This window comes from Myiozetetes cayanensis, unplaced genomic scaffold, assembly GCF_022539395.1.
Source record: "Myiozetetes cayanensis isolate MyiCay16 unplaced genomic scaffold, myiCay2020 scf27, whole genome shotgun sequence".
In the NCBI taxonomy this organism is placed as follows: domain Eukaryota; kingdom Metazoa; phylum Chordata; class Aves; order Passeriformes; family Tyrannidae; genus Myiozetetes; species Myiozetetes cayanensis.
Genome location: NW_026087488.1, coordinates 2,884,622 through 2,905,671, shown reverse-complemented (window position 1 = coordinate 2,905,671; position 21,050 = coordinate 2,884,622). Strand labels below are relative to the sequence as shown.

The following is a 21,050-nucleotide window of genomic DNA, read 5'->3' as shown; positions in this document are numbered from 1 at the left end:
CGTGTCACCCTCTCCCGGTGCCTCCTCCCCGCTCCCGGCCCTTCCCTCCCCGGGGCGGGGCCGCCCATGCGCGGGGTCGGGAGCGGGGCGGGGGTTCCGCCGCTTCCGGGCGGTACCAGGAGCGGGATCGGGACGGGATCCGGGGATGCCGCTGCCGGCCGGTGCCCCCGGGGCCATGGGCTCGGCCGTGGGGCCCATGAGCCTGCGGGACCTGCTGCTGGCGGCCGAGGCGGGCGGCGCGGCGGGCGGCGAGGAGGAGGTGTGCGTGGTGGGCATCTTCGGCAAGACGGCGCTGCAGCTCTGCTCCGAGAAGGAGGCCCTGGTGAGCACCGTGTGCGACCGGCAGGTCTTCCCGCTGTTCCCCGAGGAGGATCCCGAGCCCGACGGACGGCGCGGCGGGGTCCGAGTGCGACCCGGCGAGCAAGGACTACAACCAGCTGCAGGCGTACTACAGCCAGGAGAGCCGCGTGCTGTACCTGGTGCTCACCTCCATCTGCGACACGCCGCAGCTGCTCCGCGCCTGCGGGGACCTCACCGCGGCCGAGAACAGGGAGCCCGGGCCCGGACACCCCTCGGGAGGCCCGGCCCCGCTGCCCCACGCCGAGGCCCACGAGTTCTGGAAGCACCAGGAGAAGCTGCACTGCCTGAGCCTCCTCTACCTGTTCTCCGTGTGCCACATCCTGCTGCTGGTGCATCCCACCTGCTCCTTCGACATCACCTACGACCGCGTGTTCCGGGCGCTGGACGGGCTGCGGCAGAAGGTGCTGCCCTCGCTCAAGGCTGCCATCAAGGACTGCCCGGTGGGCAAGGAGTGGAAGCTCAACTGCAGGCCGTGCCCTCCGCGCCTCCTCTTCCTCTTCCAGCTCAACGGGGCTCTGAAGGTGGATCCCCTCCCCAGCAGGGGCCAGGACCCCTGCGGTCACCTGGAAAAGCCACCTCCCAAGAAGCACTCCCCCAAGAGGAGGCTGCAGCACGCTCTGGAGGATCAGATCTACCGCATCTTCCGCAAGAGCAGGGTGCTCACCAACCAGAGCATCAACTGCCTGTTCACCGTGCCCGCCAACCAGGCCTTCGTGTACATCGTGGCTGGGGGCCCCAGGATGGAGATGACCCGGTGGCCATGCTTCTCGACCAGCTCAGGAGCAACTGCACCATGAGGGAGCCCGACTCGCTGCTGGCTCCCACGCTGTCGGGGCCCAGGAGGTACCAGATGATGCGGCACGGGCGGCAGCAGCTCTCCTTCCACGCAGAGAGCAGCAGCTCCAGCTCCTCGGGGCAGCTCGTGGACTGCACCCTCAAGGAGTTCTTGTGGCAGCACGTGGAGCTGGTGCTCAGCAAGAAGGGCTTCGATGACAGCGTGGGGAGGAACCCGCAGCCCTCCCACTTCGAGCTCCCGACCTACCAGAAGTGGGTGGCTGCAGCTCTGAAACTGTACGAGGTGACCATCGAAGGCAAGGACGACGACCCGACCTCTGGGGAGCTGAGCTCCAAGATCATGAGCAGCATCAAAGTCTTGGAAGGCTACTTAGACATAGACACCAAGTTCTCTGAAAACCGTTGCCAGAAGGCTCTGCCCATGGCCCACAGCGCCTACCAGTCCAACCTGCCCCACAATTACACCATGACGGTGCACAAGAACCAGCTGGCCCAGGCCCTGCGGGTCTACAGCCAGCACGCCCGGGGCCCGGCCTTCCACAAGTACGCCATGCAGCTCAACGAGGACTGCTACAAGTTCTGGAGCAACGGGCACCAGCTCTGCGAGGAGAGGAGCCTGACTGACCAGCACTGCGTGCACAAGTTCCACCTGCTCCCGAAAGCAGGTAGAGGTGCTCACTGGTGGTTGGGTTTCGTGGGGTAGTTTTGTATCTGCCTTTAAAAAGGCATGTTAAGGAAGATTGAAATTTGAGGCTTGCATGTGGCACTTAGTGCTCTGGTCTAGGTGCAAGGAGGTGATCAGGCAAAGGTTGGACTCAGTGATCTCAGAGGTCCTTTCCAGCCTAAATGATTCCGTGATCGTCTTTGTACGGTGGGATTTTAGCAGAGCTGTTGTGCAGGTTTCCCTTATGTTGAGTAATGCTTGGGAGCCAAACATTAGGCAATTAATGATGTTATTAATGATGTTTGGGAGCCATACAGTCCACTGTCAGCGGTAACTTTGATTTTAGTAGTAACTCTAATTTTAGCAACTCTAATTTGGTGGTCACTCTGATTTTAGTAACTAATTTTAGTGGTCACTCTGATTCTATCTTGCTAATTAGAAGCATCACACTGAAACCCTTCTTGTAAGAGGTAAGAGAACAAATGTTCTCTAGGAAGCAATAGGTGCCCCCCTTTGTTTTAAATAACTTGATTGGTGACAATCAAGGAGTCAAACTGTCTGATGCATGTCAAACTGCAGGCAAAAGAACTTTGAGCCTTTTAGGAAGAGGTTGTAAAAACAAGATTCAGTTTAGTGGTATAACCTCCACTGGAACTTGGTGTTCAAAGTGGGAAAGGGAGGAATTGCTTGGCAAACTGCTGGCAAATCGTTTCTTGTGTGTGTGTGTATTAGCAAGGAGGAAGCAGAGGGTGAAGGGAATTAATCTCTAGAAATGGTGAGCAGTTTCCCCAGGGTTTGATTGATTTTTGCCTTTAGGGGAAAAGCCAGAAGCAGACAGAAATCCTCCCATCCTGTACCACAACAGCCGGGCTCGTTCCACTGGGGCCTGTAACTGTGGAAGGAAACAAGCGCCTCGGGAGGACCCCTTTGATATCAAAGCAGCTAATTATGACTTTTACCAGGTAACTGTTAGGTCTGTCATTGCTTTTTGTTTCATCAGCAGAGCCTGTGTTCTGGAGAGACCACAAATTTCCTCTTAACCTTATCACCTTGTTGCTTGGGGAAGATGTTTCTGGGAGCAGAAATTGTCTGAGCAGAGTGGGCAGTTCTAGTCCTCACCAGTGCACACACACAGGAGCACCTGTAAACACACCTGTTTACACCTTGAGTGTGTTGGTTCATGTGAATTTTGAATAACAAGGTCTGTGGGCCACGTTCCCATCACTGTTTTGGTTCTCACACAGCCCAGTCCTCTTGAATCTTATTTGTAGCTGCTGAATGTTGTGGCTTTGAACTCCCTGATCTCAGGGCTGGAAGGGATATGGTTTAACCGCATTTTCTTTCTCGTAGCTACTGGAAGAAAAGTGCTGTGGGAAACTGGAGCACATCAACTTTCCCATCTTCCAGCCGAGCACGCCTGATCCGGCGCCTGCTCGGGATGAGTCCTCGCCTGCCCCTCCAGAGGGTGAGATGGAGAAACTTAAAGAGAAAGAACCTCAGACTCAGGGCGAGAGCACAGGCCTGAGCTTAGCCCTCAGCCTGGGCCAGTCCACGGGCAGCCTGGGCACCTACGCCCCCGATGCCCAGGGTGGAGGGGACAATGCAGAGAGTCACGGCCAGAGCGGGGACTCCAAAAGCGAGAAGAGGCCGAGCCTGGTGGATCGCCAGGCGTCCACTGTCGAGTACCTCCCCGGGATGCTCCATTCCAATTGCCCCAAAGGCCTCCTGCCCAAGTTCTCCAGCTGGTCCCTGGTTAAGCTGGGGCCTGCTAAGGCTTACAACTTCCACACGGGCTTAGATCAACAAGGCTTTATCCCGGGAACAAACTACTTAATGCCTTGGGACATCGTCATCAGGACGAGAACCGAAGACGAAGGGGACTTGGATACCAATTCCTGGCCTGCACCCAACAAGGCTGTTCCTGGAAAAAGGAGCGCGGTTGTGATGGGAAGAGGGAGGCGGAGAGATGACATCGCCCGGGCGTTCGTGGGCTTTGAGTACGAAGACGCCCGTGGGAGGAGGTTCATGTGCTCGGGGCCCGACAAAGTCATGAAGGTGATGGGAGGGGGCCGAAGGAATCTGCCATCAAGGCCCTCAACTCCGACATGCCGCTCTACATCCTGTCCTCCACCCAGGGCCGAGGCCTCAAACCACACTACGCCCAGTTCATGAGGCTCTTTGTGGTGGTTCCCGATGCTCCGCTGCAGATCACGTTAACGCCTCAGGTACGGATGGAAGAGGGAATGTGGGAACAGCAGAGGCAGGGGTGGCTGTGGCATCGTTGATGCAGGACTGGCAGGCGTGAGGGTGACAGGAAAACAGTGTCAAGAAACTCTCCCCAACTCAAACCTGCTTCAGCCAAGTTCTTTCAGGCAGTAGCCACCAAAATTATCTGTTTTAAACTTAAGTTTTTAAACTTCAAGGTTGGCTTTGCCAGCTTTATATTTTACATGAAGTTTAAAAAAAATCTATCAGGGATGATTTGTTGGCATTCCCTGCTATAATAATGGCTTTTTTTTAAAAAAAGGAAGATAACAAGTGAGTAATGACTGTGTAAGAATGAATTTGTCCTTTTAAATGTCATGGAGAAAAAGCAATGACTCATGGCTGAGATTAATTATTATTAGTGACAGTTTGAATTTGGGAGGTGAGAAAGTGTTGGGTTTTTTTTTTAACTGGAGATTTTGTCACCATTTTCAAATATGCATTTTAAAAAATGGAGGAAAAGCTCCATTTGCACTTTTTTTTTTTTTTTCATTTTAAGGTAGCAATGATGTTTGGTTATCTACTCACGTTTCCTTTTGATTTTAGGTTCAACCAGGACCACCACCCTGCCCAATATTTTACCCTGAGAAGCAGGAAATAACCCTTCCCTCGGATGGACTGTGGGTGCTCAGGTTTCCTTACGCTTACGTGACAGAACGTGGACCCTGCTTTCCTCCCAAAGAAAGCCAACAGTTAATGAGCTACAAAGTTCTCCGGGGAATCCTGAAAGCAGTTACGCAGTAAGAGTTGTCCTGGCAGGTTTGTTTTAGTTTAAAAAGACCGTCTTCGATCCAGTCCCTGGATTTTGGTTCGTGTCACTGCGATCGTGTGAAGCCCCACTGTCCCTCACTGGAACACAGACTGAAAATAAAGTCTGATATCAAAGCAGAAAAGGGAATCTGAGACATGTACATTTTCCATTTATTAAGTTGCCATATGTAAAAAATAAATGCTGGTTTTGATAAAGTGCTGATCCTGTATTACTAGATTTTTGGTAATAGTGCTTTCCCCCATCCCGTCTTTGTACGTAAATACTTAGGGATGTTTAAAAATTAGCATTGCCTGAAATCAGGAGTTTCCTGTGTCATATTGAGGCAATGAGGAGCAGAATTTTTCACTTCCTCTAAACAAGATATTTGTATGTAGGCAATAGATACTTTTAATGTGATAATGGGAGAAATAATTTGTCTTTAAAAAAAGGTACTGCAGTTCTGATGTGTATTAACAGCCAGAAACTGCTTACCTATATCAAGTTGAAATATCTTACACTATTTGTATTCATCAGCTAGATTTTGTTAAAAGGCCAGCTTAATTTCATATTTTGGATTAACAGATCTCTTTGGAAACTGAACCTGCTTGTAAGTTTGTGGAAAATGCAGAGGTAAATAAGCTGGTCCTCTGTAAAAAACGGCAGCTTAATGGTCTGTATAGCCTGACTTGTAGTGATTAAACAGACTTTTGGTTGTTAAAAGGTCCAGTTTGAACCTCAGATTGAGGGAGTAATTATGCAACACTATATGATGTTCTGAAGGGTAACTTAAATCCTGTGAACATCACCGTGGCTGTCGGTGCCAAAAAAATTAACCACAGCAAATCAACTTTTAACTTTTGCCAAGGTAAGATGTACTAGCGACAGCCGCCTGTATGCTGAGACCTAATTTAATTTCTAGAATATTTGTTTCCAATTAGCATGTGCACAAAATTTAATTTGCCAGTTTGCCACAGTACAATAATTACACTGCATGACCAGATTCGAGACCTGGTTTCTGCTCGGAATACGACATCTCTGAGGGGCTGGGTGTGGAAAATGCATCCCTCCCACTAGGAATGTGACATCTCTGAGGGGCTGGGTGTGGGAAATGCATCCCTTCGATTTGGAATATGAAATCTCTGAGGAGCTGAGTGTGGAAATGCATCCCTTCTTTTGGAATATGACACCTCTGAGGGGCTGGGTGTGGGAAATGCATCCCTCCTGTTAAGGCTTGAAGTAGATGATGTTTAGAGATCCCTTCCTACCCAACCACTCTGATTCCATGATCTCTGAGGGGCTGGGTGTGGGAATTGCATCTCTCCCCTTCTGAATATGACAGCTCTGAGGGGCTGGGTGGGGAAAACCCATCCCTCCTGTTCATAATATGACATTAGGGGTTGGGCTGGATGAGCTGTGAAGGCTCCTTCCAATCCAAACCATTTGATGATTCTGTGATTTCTGAGGAGCTGGGCGGGTATAAAACGCACCCCTCCTGTCTGGAATATGACATCTCTGAGGGGCTGGGTGGGGAAAACACAACCCTCCCTCCGCCTGCCAGGAGGGAGCAGCGGCAGCGAGGTGGGAAATTAAAGCGTCTAATTGAGAGCTGCCCACACCATTTGGCAAGTGGGGTTTTTTTGTGACAGCGCCAATCCCGGCCGCCAGGCGGGCGCTGGGCGTGGAAAAAAAAAACCCCACATCCCTCCACCTTGCCCAGGAAGGAGGGCACCGCCGGGGACGGCGAGACGGGGACGATTAAAGCGCGTTAATCTAATTTTAAACGAGAATTGCCCGCGGCCCCGGCGAAGCGGTTTTTGACCGGTGCGGCTGAGGGGAGAGCGCTCCCGCCTCACGGCCCGGCGCGCGCCGCGCCTGCGCCCTCCGCTCCGCCCGCTGCGCGAGCGCAGAGCCTGAGCTCCCTCAGCGGCTCCCGCGCCCTCAGAGCCTGCGGGTCCCGCAGCGGCGCCGGGCGCGGTCCGCGGTGCGGGACACGGACACCGACCGGGGCCACCGACCGCAGCCGCAGGATGTCGGCCACGCTCTACGTGCTCTCCACGCTGGGCGGATACGTCCTCACCTCCGCGCTCCTCCTCAAGTGCCCGGGGCTGCTCCACCGGCCCAAGCGGCAGCGCTTTCGATGCCGGCACATCTCGCACCGCGGCGGTGAGTGAGGGGGGATGGAGGGTGAGGGGAGGGAGCCCTTCCCGCCCCGCGGCGCTCCTCAGGGATCCGCGGCCCCCCGGAGATGCTCCCCACGCTCCGGGGATGCTGCGGTCTCCCTCCCCGGCCCCTGTGCCCGCGGGGCTCCCGTGGAGCCTTCCTCCCGCAGCCTAATTTTAGGTGCCACCTGCTGACCAGCGCCTCGTCTCAGCGCCCAATTAATCTCCGAAGGCGAACGGCGCCGGCCGAAAATCAGCTTTGTGTCGCTTTGTTCCCCTCTCTGTCGTGTGTATTTTTGCTTCTAACTGGTCTGTATTCTGCCGTTTCTCTCCCTAACGAGAGACACCTCTGGCTGTGCCTTAGATGAGGTGCAAAAGATCGATTTTCTTTCCTCTGACCTCCCGTTCGCTTTGCTCTCTGCTTTTTCAGGGCAAACACAATTTGCTGTGGCTCTGTTCTTGCCCCCCTTGGTGCTGCAGGCAGTGACTGTTTCAGTGCCCTGGTAAAACCCATCCGGTTTGAGAGTCTTGTCCCCCCTCCTTGTGCCAAGGCCTTGAGGGTTGTTGGCTCGCTGCCTCTGCCTAAAATAGCTAAGTCAGGTTTTCAAAGTTCCTTCCACCTTTTCCAAAGCACTGTGAGGAACAAAAAAAATACGGCAACTTGTGTTTTCGTGTTGTGTGAAGATCAGTTCTGCGCTTTTCTCTGTGGAAATAGTCAGTTTTCTAGTAAATATTTTTGTGTATTCTGTGGGAGATAGGCTGAGTTTAAACAGTTTTCAGTATCATATCCAGAGCCAGTTTATGCAGGGGTTGATCACAGTTCTAGGCAATGGTCTTTAACTGCTGCTCTGCCTGGAATCATTAAAATACAAAAACTAGAGTTGATCTTTATAGCTTTTATTACTTGCATTTCTTTCCTTTTGTTTATACAACAGTTTAAGCTTCTTGATAGTCTTTAAATACAGCACAAAATGCACCTTGTGGCGTGGAATACATATGTTATTTGTGTCTTGGTAGGTATGTGTTCTCCTTCAAGGAACACAGTTCTTAATTTCAAGTTACCTGTTGGTAATTGTGTGATTTGCAAGCGGTTTAAAACTTGCAGGCGACTTTGTTGGGACTTGGAATGATCTCCTTAATCCCCTCTTCTCGCTTCCTTGCAAGGCCCTTAGTTAAGATACACAGCCCTAAGCCTCCAGTGCAACTGTTTGGGCCAGTTGCTCTAAGCTCCATTAGAACAACAGGAAAGCCTTACTTAGGAGAGGATTATTCCTTAGGCACTCAGAGGCAAAGTCCACGGTGTGTGGACTGTTCTGTGTCCATGTGTATCCCCTGAAATCCAGCCGAGGCAGGAGCACAGCCCTGAATGTCTCAGCAGCTCTTTGCTCAGGCTGAAGATCACCTGCTCTTTACTCTCTGGAGTGTTTACCCTGTCACATAAATTCCTGTGGGACTCAAGTTCTCATCGGGCTCTGGTCATGCTGTAGCTTTAGAAGCAGTGTCAGGTTTCCCACTGCATTACTCCAATTAACTTGGGAGATCAAGATAACACTTAACTTCTTTGGCTTTCTCCTCTCCGAGATGAAACCTTGCACGTGAAGCTTTTGAAGTCTGAGGGGTTTGATTTCACTCGCTCCTTTGTGCAGGTATTTTCTTATTTCACAGCTCATCAGTGGAATCGTCCCTCAGTTATTTCTTCTGCATCATTTAAAAATTGGTCGTTTCTGAGAACAATAATTAAATCTTGATATTCTGTGTTAGAATCCTCTGTCAGTGCCAGCAGCCCTGGGTTGAAGGGTCTTTGGGACAGGGTAGGATTATGATTTTTATACAGAATGGTTGAGGTTGGGAGGGACCTCTGGAGATCATCTTGTCTGACCAGAGCAGGTGGACCAGGACCTGGTCCAGTTAGGATTTGAGTACATCCAGGGATGGAGGCTCCACAACCTCTCTGGGCATCCTCTTCCAGAGTTTGATCACCCTTGTAATAAGAAGGAGGGGGTTTCTTATGTTTATAAACTGAAATTCCTGTATTTTAAGTTGTTCCCATTCCTCTTGTCCTTTCCCTGGGCACCACCACGAGGAGTTTGGCTCAGTCCTCTTTACTCCCTCCCATCCGGTATTTACACACCGTAGGATCCTCCCTGGCCTCTGTTTTCCAAACAGAGCAAAACAATTCCACTCCCCTCAGCCTCTCACTGTACACAAGAATCTCTCATCCCTTGATTCTCACAGCCCTTCTCTGGACTTTTTCCAGCAGATCCATGTTTGCCTTGCACTTCAGAGCCCAGAGCTGGACTCATCCCTCCAGGTGTGGGCAGAGCAGAGGGGAACAAGCACTTCCCTTGAGCTGCTGGCTCCTGTGCTTACATTTTGGGGGAAAACCCCCAAAAACCTCTGAGGGTCCTCTCCTTGAGCCAGTGCAGGGTGTTGACTCCCTGCTGGCCGTGGTGGTGCTCTCAGAGTGGGAATGTGCCAGTGGATGTTCCCGCTCTGGCTCACGCTGGGGAAGGTCAGTTCCTCACTGGGAATGTGACAGCACGTGGATCTGGAGGTGCAGTTGAGACAGTGTCACAAGCCCTTTGGTCAGCCCAGGATAGAAAGTGATTTAGTCCATCAAATCCTTGGCTTGTGGAGTTCCCTCTTCTGAGCGTGGTCTGTGAAAGCCACTTTGCTGATCTAGAGTTCCTGTCCCAGCTGATCTCTCAACTTTGTTCCTCGTTTCCCCTCAGTGCCCCAAGTCAGGCCTTTGAGTCACCAGACCCACCTTCCTCACATGGGGCTTGTTACATCAGTCACTTAAGGTTTTATTTCTGGAAAACTTCTGCCCACAAATGTGAAGATATGATTCTTTTCTTCACAAACTGAAGACTGACTTGGTTTTTTCCCTCCCTCTCTTATCATTCAGGATGTAGTGGCTGTATTACCACAGTTGATAAGTTATCTAAACCCCTTTATTATTATTGCAGTTAATTGATAACTAAGCATCCAGGGCCTGTGCAGGGGTTTCCCATCTGTTGGGCAATCAGCACATGGACACCATGAGGTTTTTGTGTTCTCCTCCATCCCAGAACAATTCCTAGTCCTGCCATCAAATCCCTCAAAACACTGGTGAATGTCTACCCCCAGAAGCTGTTGTTTATGTTGAACCCTGCAGATTTTGCCTTCATGCTCTGGGTTAAATCTTTCATTTTGTAAACCTCCCAATGGGAGCTCACCTGAGAACAACAATTTTAAATTGCTGGTTGTGCCTTGCTCTCATTGAGTAACTGAGCACAGACTTGGGTAAGTACGTCCTGGTGAGGTCTTGTTAATAGGCAAGGCCTTAATTGGAGCTTTTATAATTGCTGTTTACAAAGTCTGGCATTCATTACTGTCAAAGAGCAGTTAAAATTTGCATAGATATCCTCATCAGCACTTGCATCCTCCTGGGGTTGTTTTGTTTCTCAGTCTATAATACTGCCAATTTTCGGAGGAGAGGAGAAGGCACAACTTTTTCCAGTCCCTAATCAGGCTGGTTTATAAGGATTTTTAGGCAGAGAGTGATGGCTTAGGAGTTGCAGAGTTTTCTCCTGCCCAAGAGAGAAAACTTAATTTGTCTGTCCTTTCATTTATTAAGTGCAGTTGATGTGTTTCATTCCTCCTGTGGGAGATCTCCCTTTGCCAGCAGCAGAAACCTTTATTGACACATTTGTGCTTGTTTGGGCAATATCCTTGCACTGAAAAAAAAGAGGCTGTCACCTCTTTGAGCACCAGCTGGGTTATACACTGAGGGAATATCAGCTTTAGAGTGGCTTGGGTGCTTTTTTATAATATTTTTTTCCTCTTGTTCCCCTTCCCACCGACTCTAAAATAGACTTTTTGCATGTACTGTGGAGCACATTGTCCCTGCCAAATCCACTGGCTTTGAGAAAGACCCTCTGGTAAAATAAACACTTTGGTTTTTATATTCAAAGTTTTACACAAATCCAAGATATTTTTTAATGATTTTTAATTGTTTTACCTCCAGAAGGTCCTGTCTCTCCAGTAGGTTGGTGGCAACGGGGATCTCTGACTCGAGCTTCATACTCATTCCTCCAAACATTGCCTTAAAAATATACATGTTTAAAATCTGTTATTTTTAAAAATTCTTTTCAGTGGGATTGAGGGGAGGAAAAGGATTTTATACATGTTTTATTTCTGTTATTTCTGTAGGTGCTGGAGAGAACCTGGAAAACACCATGGCAGCCTTTCACCAGTGAGTACAAAAGGAACCAGTAATGCCTAAATTGGGTGTTCCTCAGTGTCTTTAGTGAGTGAAGCAATCCAGGAAGGTGGGACTTGCATCAGTTCTTTGGGGTGTGGTGTCCTATTTCTGAAAGTCATCTCTCCTTTGGATGACTTCTGGGGTTGCCAAACATCCACTGAAACCAGAAGGAGTTGGGATACCACAAATTAGGATCTGTACACGGGAACAAATGGAAATAGAACCCCTGGGGCCTGATATCCTGTGCTAGCTCATAAAACAGGAAACAATGCTGCTTCTGTGTTCAGTGGTGATTACTCCTGGTAGTTTAGTTATCATTATAAAGCTAAAAATGTGGGTTTTTTCCCTGCATACACTTCAGTCACGCAACGTGTGAAAGCCTCTTACCCAGGGCTTTAAAATGGGGTGTGGACCAGAAAGCCTTTTTAAGCCTCCAGCATTTAAGTAGTGAATTCTAATAAGGTTCTCAAAGGCATTGGAGAAAGGAGCGTATCTCAAACTCCACCTGCTGAGGAGAAGGGGCAGAATTATGAGGGCTTCTCTTTGTTTTCTTGGGGGGTTTGTAATTTGCTTTGTGCAAAGTGGCCTCATCAGTTTGCTGTTCCCCTGCAGCCTGAGGAGTGCCAGCTTTCCCAAGCAAAGAAGAGAAAGTGCTGCACTATTTTCTATCTCCATGGAAGCCCAGCACAGTTTTGTGTGGTTTTCTTTTTTTTTCCTGCTGGCCTGCCTCTCTTCGAGTCTGCTACCAGACTTTCTGGGAAGTGCTGCTGCTTTTTTTTTAACCATTTCTTAATTTTTATTTAATATCATGCTGGTTCTATACATGAAGGGCTCCTGCAAGGGAAGTTCCACTTTAATTATTTTTGTTTCATTCCCAGGAATAAGCTGTAGTGCCTGGAGCAAGGACTGTGCTAGGAGTCATGTATTTTGTGATAATACAGGCATTTACCTGACTCTCTTCTGACCACTTTAATTATTTCACAGCTGTGCTGTAGCAAATGCTTTGAGGTCCAGTTTCTGAACTCAGCACAGGTGCCAGTGGAAGGTTCAGTTGAGTGACAGAGCCAGAAGAGCAGTCAGAGCAATTCCCTTGTGTTAGGCAGGAGAAGTTCTGGCTCCCTCTGGGAAGGGGCAAAACCTCTGTCCTTGCCATCTGCTCATTCCCCTCTCCACCACTAAAGGGAATGGGGTACAAAATCACCTGGATGGTGGAAAATGATCAGGATTGGCTCAGAGGGCTGGTGGGAACTGATGGATTTATAATCCATCAGATTTGATGGGAATACAAACAGGGTGTGTCTGCAGGAGCTGCTCCTGCAGGTTTGGACAAGCAGCAATATTTGGCTGTTGCTGTAGCTGAAGCCAGAAGAGAATGTGTGTCTGCAGCCCTTGGGTTTGCCTCAATGACAGTCCTCTAAGTATTGACAAGAGCTTTATTTGTGCTATTCACACTTTATCAGTGATTGGAGTTTATCTAATACTATTCCATGATAATGAAGAGATTATTTTAGTAGTATAGAAACAAAGTATATAGGGGAGAGGAGGCCTTATTGACATTTCTATATTAGCTTAACTTACAAATATTCTGGAAATGAAAACCTTTTTGTACCAGAGACAGTTTATTTTTGGGTTTGCATGATTAAAATGGCTGATGGGTTGTGGGGGGGTTTTTTCGGGGGGTAATAATATTATACTGCATTTAAATGAGTCTGTGGTGGGTTTAGATTTTTAAATAACTGATTTCAAGCAAGAGCACTCCCATCTTAATTTGCAAATGGGAGCCTCCTTCACAAGTGGAGTTCTGGAGCAGCTGGATGTGACTCCACATGTGGAGCCTTCTCCATGGGTTTGACATGTTATTCCAGAGCTGCAGAACAACCTGATTCCCAGCTGGAAAAACTCAGCACTTCAGGAAGCTGATTTAGCAGTGAGGGCCTGGCAAATCCCCAGAGTTGTTAACAAGGAAAGTTGTTGTTCTCCCCTTTCCCTGCAGCACCAGCCCTGCCTTTCTCAAGCCCTAATATTGCTAATAAATTTTGCTGGTTAAATGATAATATGTGGTAGTAGATGGGCACATCTTCTCCCAGTTTGGCAGATCTCCTGCTGCAGATTTGGAGATGCTTTTCCTCAGGAGGAAAAAAACCAAACAACCACCCAGAACAGCCTGTGATTCTTCCGTCTGCAACAGGATTTTGTTCCTCTCCTAATTCTTAATTAGCAGCCCTGGAAAACAATTCACAAATTGGTTTTAATTTGACAACCCTCCTCTTGATCATTATCCCAGCTGGACCAGAAATTGTGTTAAACACTTGAGGGGGTATGTTCTGATTTTGTTTATATTTTTTTATTGCATTTGTGAATGTTTAAGGCCTGTGAGACAATAAATCCCATCAGGAAGGTGCCCACGTGGGCACAGCTCAGAGGTGCTGCAGGTTTGCTCATGGCTGGATGAAAAGAGCAGCCCAGGGTTTGGAAGGAAGTGTTCAGGCTTTTATCTGTCTGCTGCAATGACTCCTCCTGAGTACCTTTTCTAATTAAATGAGCAATTAAATGTGCAGTAAAGCTTAGGGGGTTTTTTTTTCTGCTGTGAGTTTTCTTGTGCTTATTTTTCATCAGCATTATTGCCACTTCCCTGCTTTCTTTACTCCTCCTGTGACCCAAGCTGCTATGGAGTAGATTTGGGTTTGGATTAGAACTTTTCAAAGCAGTGGCTTGGAACAGGAATAGCTATTTTTCATTTGAAAAATATGACTGGATGTTTTAGTGGTTCATTTCTTTTTAAATTTAAATTAAAACTTTCTCTTTAAAATTATTATTTTTTAAGGCTGTTTTGCTACCCAAAAAAAAGCCAAAAGCCTGAAAGTCCTGCTGCTAATTTCCTGATACATTCATCAGGAATAGATGGAAATCAAGTTATATATATAAAAAAAGAGGCTTTCACATCCCTGTCATTTGTTATTTCTGTTCCCACAAATTCGATTACTTCCTTAAAAAACATCACACTTCCTCCAGTGAGGAGGAATGTGCTGCCACTAATCAACATCACACTCCAGCTTCTGAAAGAACCCTTTTGAGGAGCAGGTTCCTCAATCCTGAGATGTGTCTGCCCGACTCCTGTGGAAGATGGAGCCGAAATTCCCGTGCTCCAGTCCCATCTTTGATGCTTTATTCACTCCTGCCTCAGCTTCCCACTGCAGCAGGACTGTGATTATCCATGCAGCATCTCAGGTGCTTCCAGTGGGGCTGGCCGATGGAATGACGTGTTGGATGTGGCCAGAGCACAGCTGTGTTCCCTTGCAGTGCTGTCAATTTGGGGACAGACATGCTGGAGCTGGACTGTCACCTCACCAAGGACGAGCAGGTGGTCGTGTCCCACGATGAGAACCTGAAGAGATCCACGGGCGTGGATGTCAACATCTCTGACCTCAAATACTCGGTGAGCTGAGGAGAAAACGTGCTGGGAGATGCTTCAAAATGTGTCTGGAGAGAGGCTGGGGTGGGGGGGTGTGGTACCCAGAACCAAAGGACAGGGCTCATCCTGTCTTACCAAAACCAACCCAAAGTTCACTGAGCTCCCTGAGCAGTCAGAGGATCCAACCTGCCACATTCCAGAGGGTGATTTGAATTCCTGTCCCTCTTCCCTTTATTTTTAAGGAACTCCCACGGTATCTCTGCAAGTTGGATGTCACGTTTCAGAAAGGTGAGTTCATCTCTTGCTGGTTCAACTGAAAATTTTCCATTTTATATAGATGGTATAAAGGTGATTTTGCTTCTCTCAGCATCTTGGTAAGTTTTAAAACCACAATACAATCCTGGCTGTAGCAACCAGCACAGTGCTTACTGCAGGTAAGACTTCAAGCTCAGAAGGAAATTTTGTTCTCATTTAGTGAGTTTTTTTCATATTAATCTCGTTGCATTTGGTGTGTGGTAGCTGAGCCTGTGTTTGCTATTTCAGGGCTTTGGCATTGCCTGCACTCCTACTGTTGCTAAATAATATCTGAATTTCCTGAAGTTAAAACCTAAATGTGCAACGTGCTCAGGGCACTTTTCGTTATGGAAAAAAGCTTGTCATGATTAATTGCAGTTTAATGAAGTAACGTTTTTGTTGTTGTTGTTTAAAAATGTGATAATCCCAGGGACTCTCTATTTTTAAAAGTTTTTTATTCAAAGTGGCCACAGCAGTGACAACAACTTTTGTTGTCTCCCCAGAGTGCCAGTGTGAGGGGAAGGACAACCGGATCCCCCTCCTGGAAGAGGTGTTTGAGGCCTTCCCAACAACTCCTGTCAACATTGACATCAAAATGAACAACAATGTGCTGATCAAAAAGGTACAGGAAAACCCTGTGCTGAGCTAGATACAAATTTATATTTTCATAAATATAGGTATTTATAAATACAGGGATATGGGTTGGGATTTTTATATGTGTAGAGATACGAATTTGGGGTTTTTATAAATTACATAACAATGATTTGCATCTAGGCACATAATTTTCAATGAATCCACATTTTCAGTGTGAGAGTTGTGCTTTTTATGCTGCAGGTTTCGGACCTGGTGACTCAGTACAAGAGGGAGCATCTGACGGTGTGGGGGAATGTCAATTATGAGATTGTATCCAAGTGTTTCAAGGAGGTAGGAATGCGTCCAGCTGAGCTTTGGTCTTTACCTGCCTCTTATTGTGTGGTCACCTAAAAATATCCCCTGTAAATCAAGGTTTAGCTAGGCCAGACTTTACTTGTGGGGAGAGATTCTGTGCTTGGGTTGTGTTCTGCTTCACTGTGCTGCTAAAATAAGTCAGGCACAGTTAACAGCCCTGTACTCTGCCATAAAATACTTGAGGAATTAACCTTAATCATGTTTTGTTCTTGTTTTATGTAACGTAGGGCATTACAGGTGTATGCCAGGTATCCTTAGAGCCTGTTTTGCACATCATTCATCTGATTAAAAAGCAATTTTTCTAAGTATTACTTATTGTCTGTTTCTTTTCATGAAGATAATGAATGTGACCCCTAGTTGACAGAGTTGCATCAGTGCGAGGCTGTAGTACAGATGTAACTCTAATCCTTTTTATGCTGAGGAGTTTAAAACTGTGCTTATTCCAGGGGAGTTATGACCCTGAGTGGAGCTGATCTAGCTGACAACAAAGGTATTGCTCCAATGCACCTTCCCAGAAAGAGAAATTCAAGTTTGGGGGCAGGAATATATGGAGGGTTTCACATATAAAGACTTGGCAGCTGAATTTTAAACATGCATTGATGAGTTAATTTATTTGCAGCAGCCTGGGCAATCTGCCCGAGGTAACTGAGACTCTTTCCTTCCTGGTCCCTGCAGAACTCTGACATCGCCACCATCTTCTGTGCACAGCGGGTCCTCTTGCTGCTTGGCCTGTTCTACACCGGTCTGCTGCCCTTCATCCCCTTCAAGGAGGAATTCTTTGAAATTCCCATGCCTTCCATCATCCTCAAGTGAGTCCCAGCCCGTGGGTGCTGCTGCACTGACAGGAGTGTAAAGCTTTGATGCCACGCTAAGCCTTGGCTTTGCCAGTGCCCTGGTGGCACCTGCACACTGGTGTGCAGCAGTTCTGTACATACAGCTAATTCCTGCACTTTTCTCCCTCTTTTCTGGAGAAAAAAAAATCAGCCAAGAGGCAAAAAAACCGGGGTGGACATGAGATTTCAGGTGCCCTTTTTCTCACCCTTGGCTCAGGATGCTGCTGGGGGCCCATCCCCGCTGCTGCTCTTGGGTGCAGCTCATTTCTCTCGTGTGACCCAATTCCAAGTCACTGCCTTAGTCAGTGAAATTACTGCTCTAATTTGGAGCAAAGGCAAGATTGATTCTTCACGTTCCTTCTGCAGGAACATCTCAGCCAATATTTTAATCTGGGCTCTGATAATGTTGCGTTTCCTCCTCCCCTCAACAGGCTGAAGGAACCACAGAAGATGTCAAGAAGCCAGAAATTCATTATCTGGTTGGCTGACACGTAAGATTTTTCATCTGATGAAATTTTTATTCATATTCTGCCTTTATATTAACAGTTGACTCAAGCAACTAAGACAAGCTGTGGGTGTCAGTGTTAACCACTTGAGTTGCTTGAGCAGGAAGTTTTCTGTACTGAGCTCTCTGATCACTTTCCTGTGGAAAAATTATTTGCAGAGCGTGAACAGAGGTTGAAAATTGGATGTGTGTTTGAAGTTCTCTCTCCTTTCCACAGGTTGCTGATGAGGAAAGCACTGTTTGACCACCTCACAGCTCGGGGCATTCAGGTACAGAGGGGCCAGGCTAAAGAAATGTGCTTTTAACCCAGTGAGAACTGATGAATTGTGGGTTCATGTTCTCCCCAGCATGTTCTGTTGTCTTGCTGGGATGATAAATGGCTTTTTAGTTCCTGAGCTGTTGTATTCGCAGTTCTGTGGTTGCAAAGAAAGGGTTTTATGCTTGGAAAAAGACTTTTTAATTTGAATCCCTCTAAGTTTGGGGTTTGGTGTTTTGTTTTGGTTTTTTCCCATTTCAAATTGAAACCTAAAAATCAGTTTATATACCTGTTGTGGAGTTTTCACAGAATAATATCTTGATTTTTAGAAAGATCTAAAGTCTCAGTGAAACAGAATTGGAGTCACCACTAACAAATGTCCCTCTTGGAAGGGTATGTTTGTGTGCAGGTCTTTGGCAGCATAAGGGAATAATTTATCATTTTAAATATATGTGGCATCATCTGTCTCATGTGAACCAACAGAGGTCAAAAGTCACCTTTAAAAAAAAAAAACAAAAACAAAACAACAAAAACTTAGTATTTCCTGCAATAATTTGCTTTTCTGTCCCATCTCAGGTGTACATTTGGGTGCTGAATGAAGAGCAAGAGTACAAGAGAGCATTTGACCTTGGAGCAACTGGAGTGATGACAGACTATCCCACAAAACTGAAGGAGTTTCTACATAATTATCCAGCCTAGAGGAAAGGAAACAGAGGAAGTTCTTGCAGAATAGATTGTGAGCCAAGGATTTTCTTCATTTAAAAAAAAAATAATAATTGGGGGGCAGCATCCACAGATCATTTTGCTGGAAAGATGTAATTGGATGATCTGTTGTCAAGTCACTACCTAATGTAAAGGTTGTCTATTTATTTTACAGCTGTCATGACATAGTTTACATCTGTAAATAGCTCATTTAGCAGTGGCACACTCCACAAATCGTGATGACTGGGAGGAGAGCTGTAGATAATGAGCATTATTTCACCTCTCACAAGTTGTTCCTAAGCAGCTGTCAAGACATGTCAGTTATTCCAGTTATATCCTAGTGAGCAGAAGCTGAAGAATTTCTGGAAGTGGTAGCCTGTGTGTTTGCATTTCTCGTGTTGCTTTTAGTTTTCAGGTAACTTGTAAAGCAAAAGAAAAAAAAAAAAAAAAAGAAACAGGCACAGGAGAAATAACAAAGCAGACTCTGGGGGTGACCAGCTGGTTTAGCCTGTGAAGTGCAGTCAGTAAAAGTGGTCACTTTTTAGCCAGAATTAACTCAGTCAGGATGGATTTCCTCTGTTATTCTCACTGACAGGAATGCTGGACTTGGGTTTTAGACCCTTTCTGATGTGTTGGTGATTCTGTGGCTTGTTGGTCAAGGTCTAAACACAGTATTTAAACCAGGATCTGGGTTTAACAGCTCCAGGGGCCAGGTTTGCCCCTGCTCTGAGCTGACCTGGGCAGGGCAGTGTGTGGCTTTCCAGAAGGGCAGGTTGCACTCACTTCAGGTTACTCTCACTTGGAAATGACCTTTTCACGATGCCCTCCAAGTCTCTTGCATGTTCTGATGAACAGGAGGTCGTTTTTAGGGTGAGGGACCAAAGAAGACTTTAAGTTTGGTCAGGAGTTCCTCTCAGATGAATTCACCCAGAGCAGGTCTTTATGCACATTAATAAAGGGAGGGAGTGTCAGTCTGGACTGGGTGTGGGAATTTTAATCTTTGCTCTCCGCTCAAGAGCCATAAAGTTCACCTGCACAGACACGGAAATAACTGTGCTGGCAAAGGCCAGGAAACCCCAAGGGATGGTGGGCTGGGGGTATTCCTGGAATCCCCTGTCCTTGGGAGCAGCTGTTATCCATGTGCCAGGCAGGTTTGAGCCTGCAGTGTCCCTGTGCTTTGGTGTGGGGTCAGAAGGAGTTTAATTACTGTGGCTTAATTGTACCCAGTGACACGTATAAAGCTCAGTCATTTCATCATCAGACTATCACTAAACACTAGTTTTGCTCCAGCAGGATCTGGAAGTTTCCTTCCCATGAAAATGATGGATTTCAAGAACAAAGACAGTGGCCAGGTGCCAGAGTGTATTTCCTGCAGGGTACACTCACTGTTAGGAGAACTTTGAAAGCCATTTTTCCCTTGGTAGCTCAGATATGGCAGGGCAAGAACCCTCCCAAATTTGTCATCAGGGTGACTGCAGGTTCAATTTCCTCCTGATTTAATCACCCTTGTTGCTTGTTGAATCAAAGAGAGGAAAATGTATCTTCTTAACTGTTCATGGGGAAAAAGGATGAAATTATTTATTATGCGCTAAGCTTTTTGTTTCCCTTTCAGATCAGTTCTGTCTGGTCAGATAAGTCAGATAAGTTTTAATAATCAGTCCAGTCATAGCTCTGCCTCTTCTCTAGAAGTCCCAGAATAGTTATGGAATAGGCTCCATTTGCAGCTCAGTAAGTAAATTAAAAAACTCCACCTTTCTAAATTAAAAATTTCCACCATTTTGTGGCCCCAGGTAGTTTTTTATGCAGTGTGGTTTCCTTAAGCTCAGTTTTATTGCTCTTGAATTTCCAACACATGCACCTCCATTAAAGATAATTCTGGTTTTAGAAATTGCTACCAAATAGCACTTACACATCAAAACCTTTTTTTATTTTTATTTGAGGCTAGGGAGAGCTGAGTTTTAAACCACCATTTTTAATCTCTCAAGGGACACGAGAGGGCTTAGTTTATCTCTCAAGTTTCCCCCATCACTGACTAAATAAGCAGTTTTGCATTATCCTGTGTTGAATGACAAAAGACAGATGTAGTTTTTTTTAATGTCAGTATTTTTCAGTGCTGGAAATCTCTGCCTTCAAAGATGCTCAGCACATTTTCCAACCGTTAGACCCAACCGGTCTTCCCACATCTGATGTAGCTTCTGACTGGGCTCTTTATACATGACCTTGGATAAATCAGCTGCTCCATATCTGGAATTTGAGGGAGCCAAGTTAGATGGGAGGGAATTGCTGGAAAAGCAGCTGAATTTATTCATTCACCTGTTTGGGCTCCAGTACAAGGCTAAAGTTGGGTCTCTTGAGACAGATGATGGTCCGTGGATGGTCTGAGCACCAGCGCACAGGGCTCAGGCCATGACAACTGTCTGTGACAAAACAGCACGGATTTGAGGCAACTGTCAGGTGTTTGTTGTATCAAAAAACTGTTTTAAATATTCCAGAACTCGCTGTGTGATTTTATTGTTTGTTTTTTTTTTAAAACCACTGGTACAGAAAAGCTGTTGTTGGGAATTTGCAGCAACTGTCCAGGAAGGATGTTCCATCCATCTCTCTCTTTTCCAGGGGAGATTCTTTTCAGGTACTTTTAACTCTTAAATATTGTTTTTTAACACTGTGTCCTCCACCCTGCTGCAGAATATTTCATGTATGAAGGATGATGTGTGTGTTTCATGCACTTTTAACTTGCAGAAAGCCTCGTGCACCTCTCTGGCTCCAAAGCCATGAAGGGTTTGCTCTTTCCGTGTAAAGGAAGGTCGATGCTTTTGAAATGTGACACATTAAAACATCTTTGCTCACGAAAAGATCTCAA

The 21,050-nt window shown here is 46.8% G+C and overlaps 2 protein-coding genes across 2 annotated transcripts; both read left to right on the top strand.

Annotated features, from left to right (window-relative positions):
• The first annotated feature begins 134 nt into the window (after window positions 1-134).
• On the top strand, window positions 135-5,050 carry SMG8 (SMG8 nonsense mediated mRNA decay factor). Its single transcript, XM_050322001.1, is given in 7 exon segments — window positions 135-387; window positions 389-1,103; window positions 1,106-1,820; window positions 2,636-2,781; window positions 3,170-3,881; window positions 3,884-4,044; window positions 4,631-5,050. Coding segments are annotated over 7 exon segments (2,889 nt in total). The 5' UTR covers window positions 135-145; the 3' UTR covers window positions 4,829-5,050.
• Window positions 5,051-6,756: 1,706 nt separating this feature from the next.
• GDPD1 (glycerophosphodiester phosphodiesterase domain containing 1) lies at window positions 6,757-21,050 on the top strand. Its single transcript, XM_050321889.1, has 10 exons — window positions 6,757-6,998; window positions 11,189-11,231; window positions 14,541-14,676; window positions 14,895-14,940; window positions 15,450-15,568; window positions 15,781-15,870; window positions 16,570-16,703; window positions 17,159-17,218; window positions 17,450-17,501; window positions 18,065-21,050. The coding sequence occupies exons 1-10, from the start codon at window positions 6,863-6,865 to the stop codon at window positions 18,185-18,187; spliced, it is 939 nt and encodes a 312-aa protein (XP_050177846.1). The 5' UTR covers window positions 6,757-6,862; the 3' UTR covers window positions 18,188-21,050.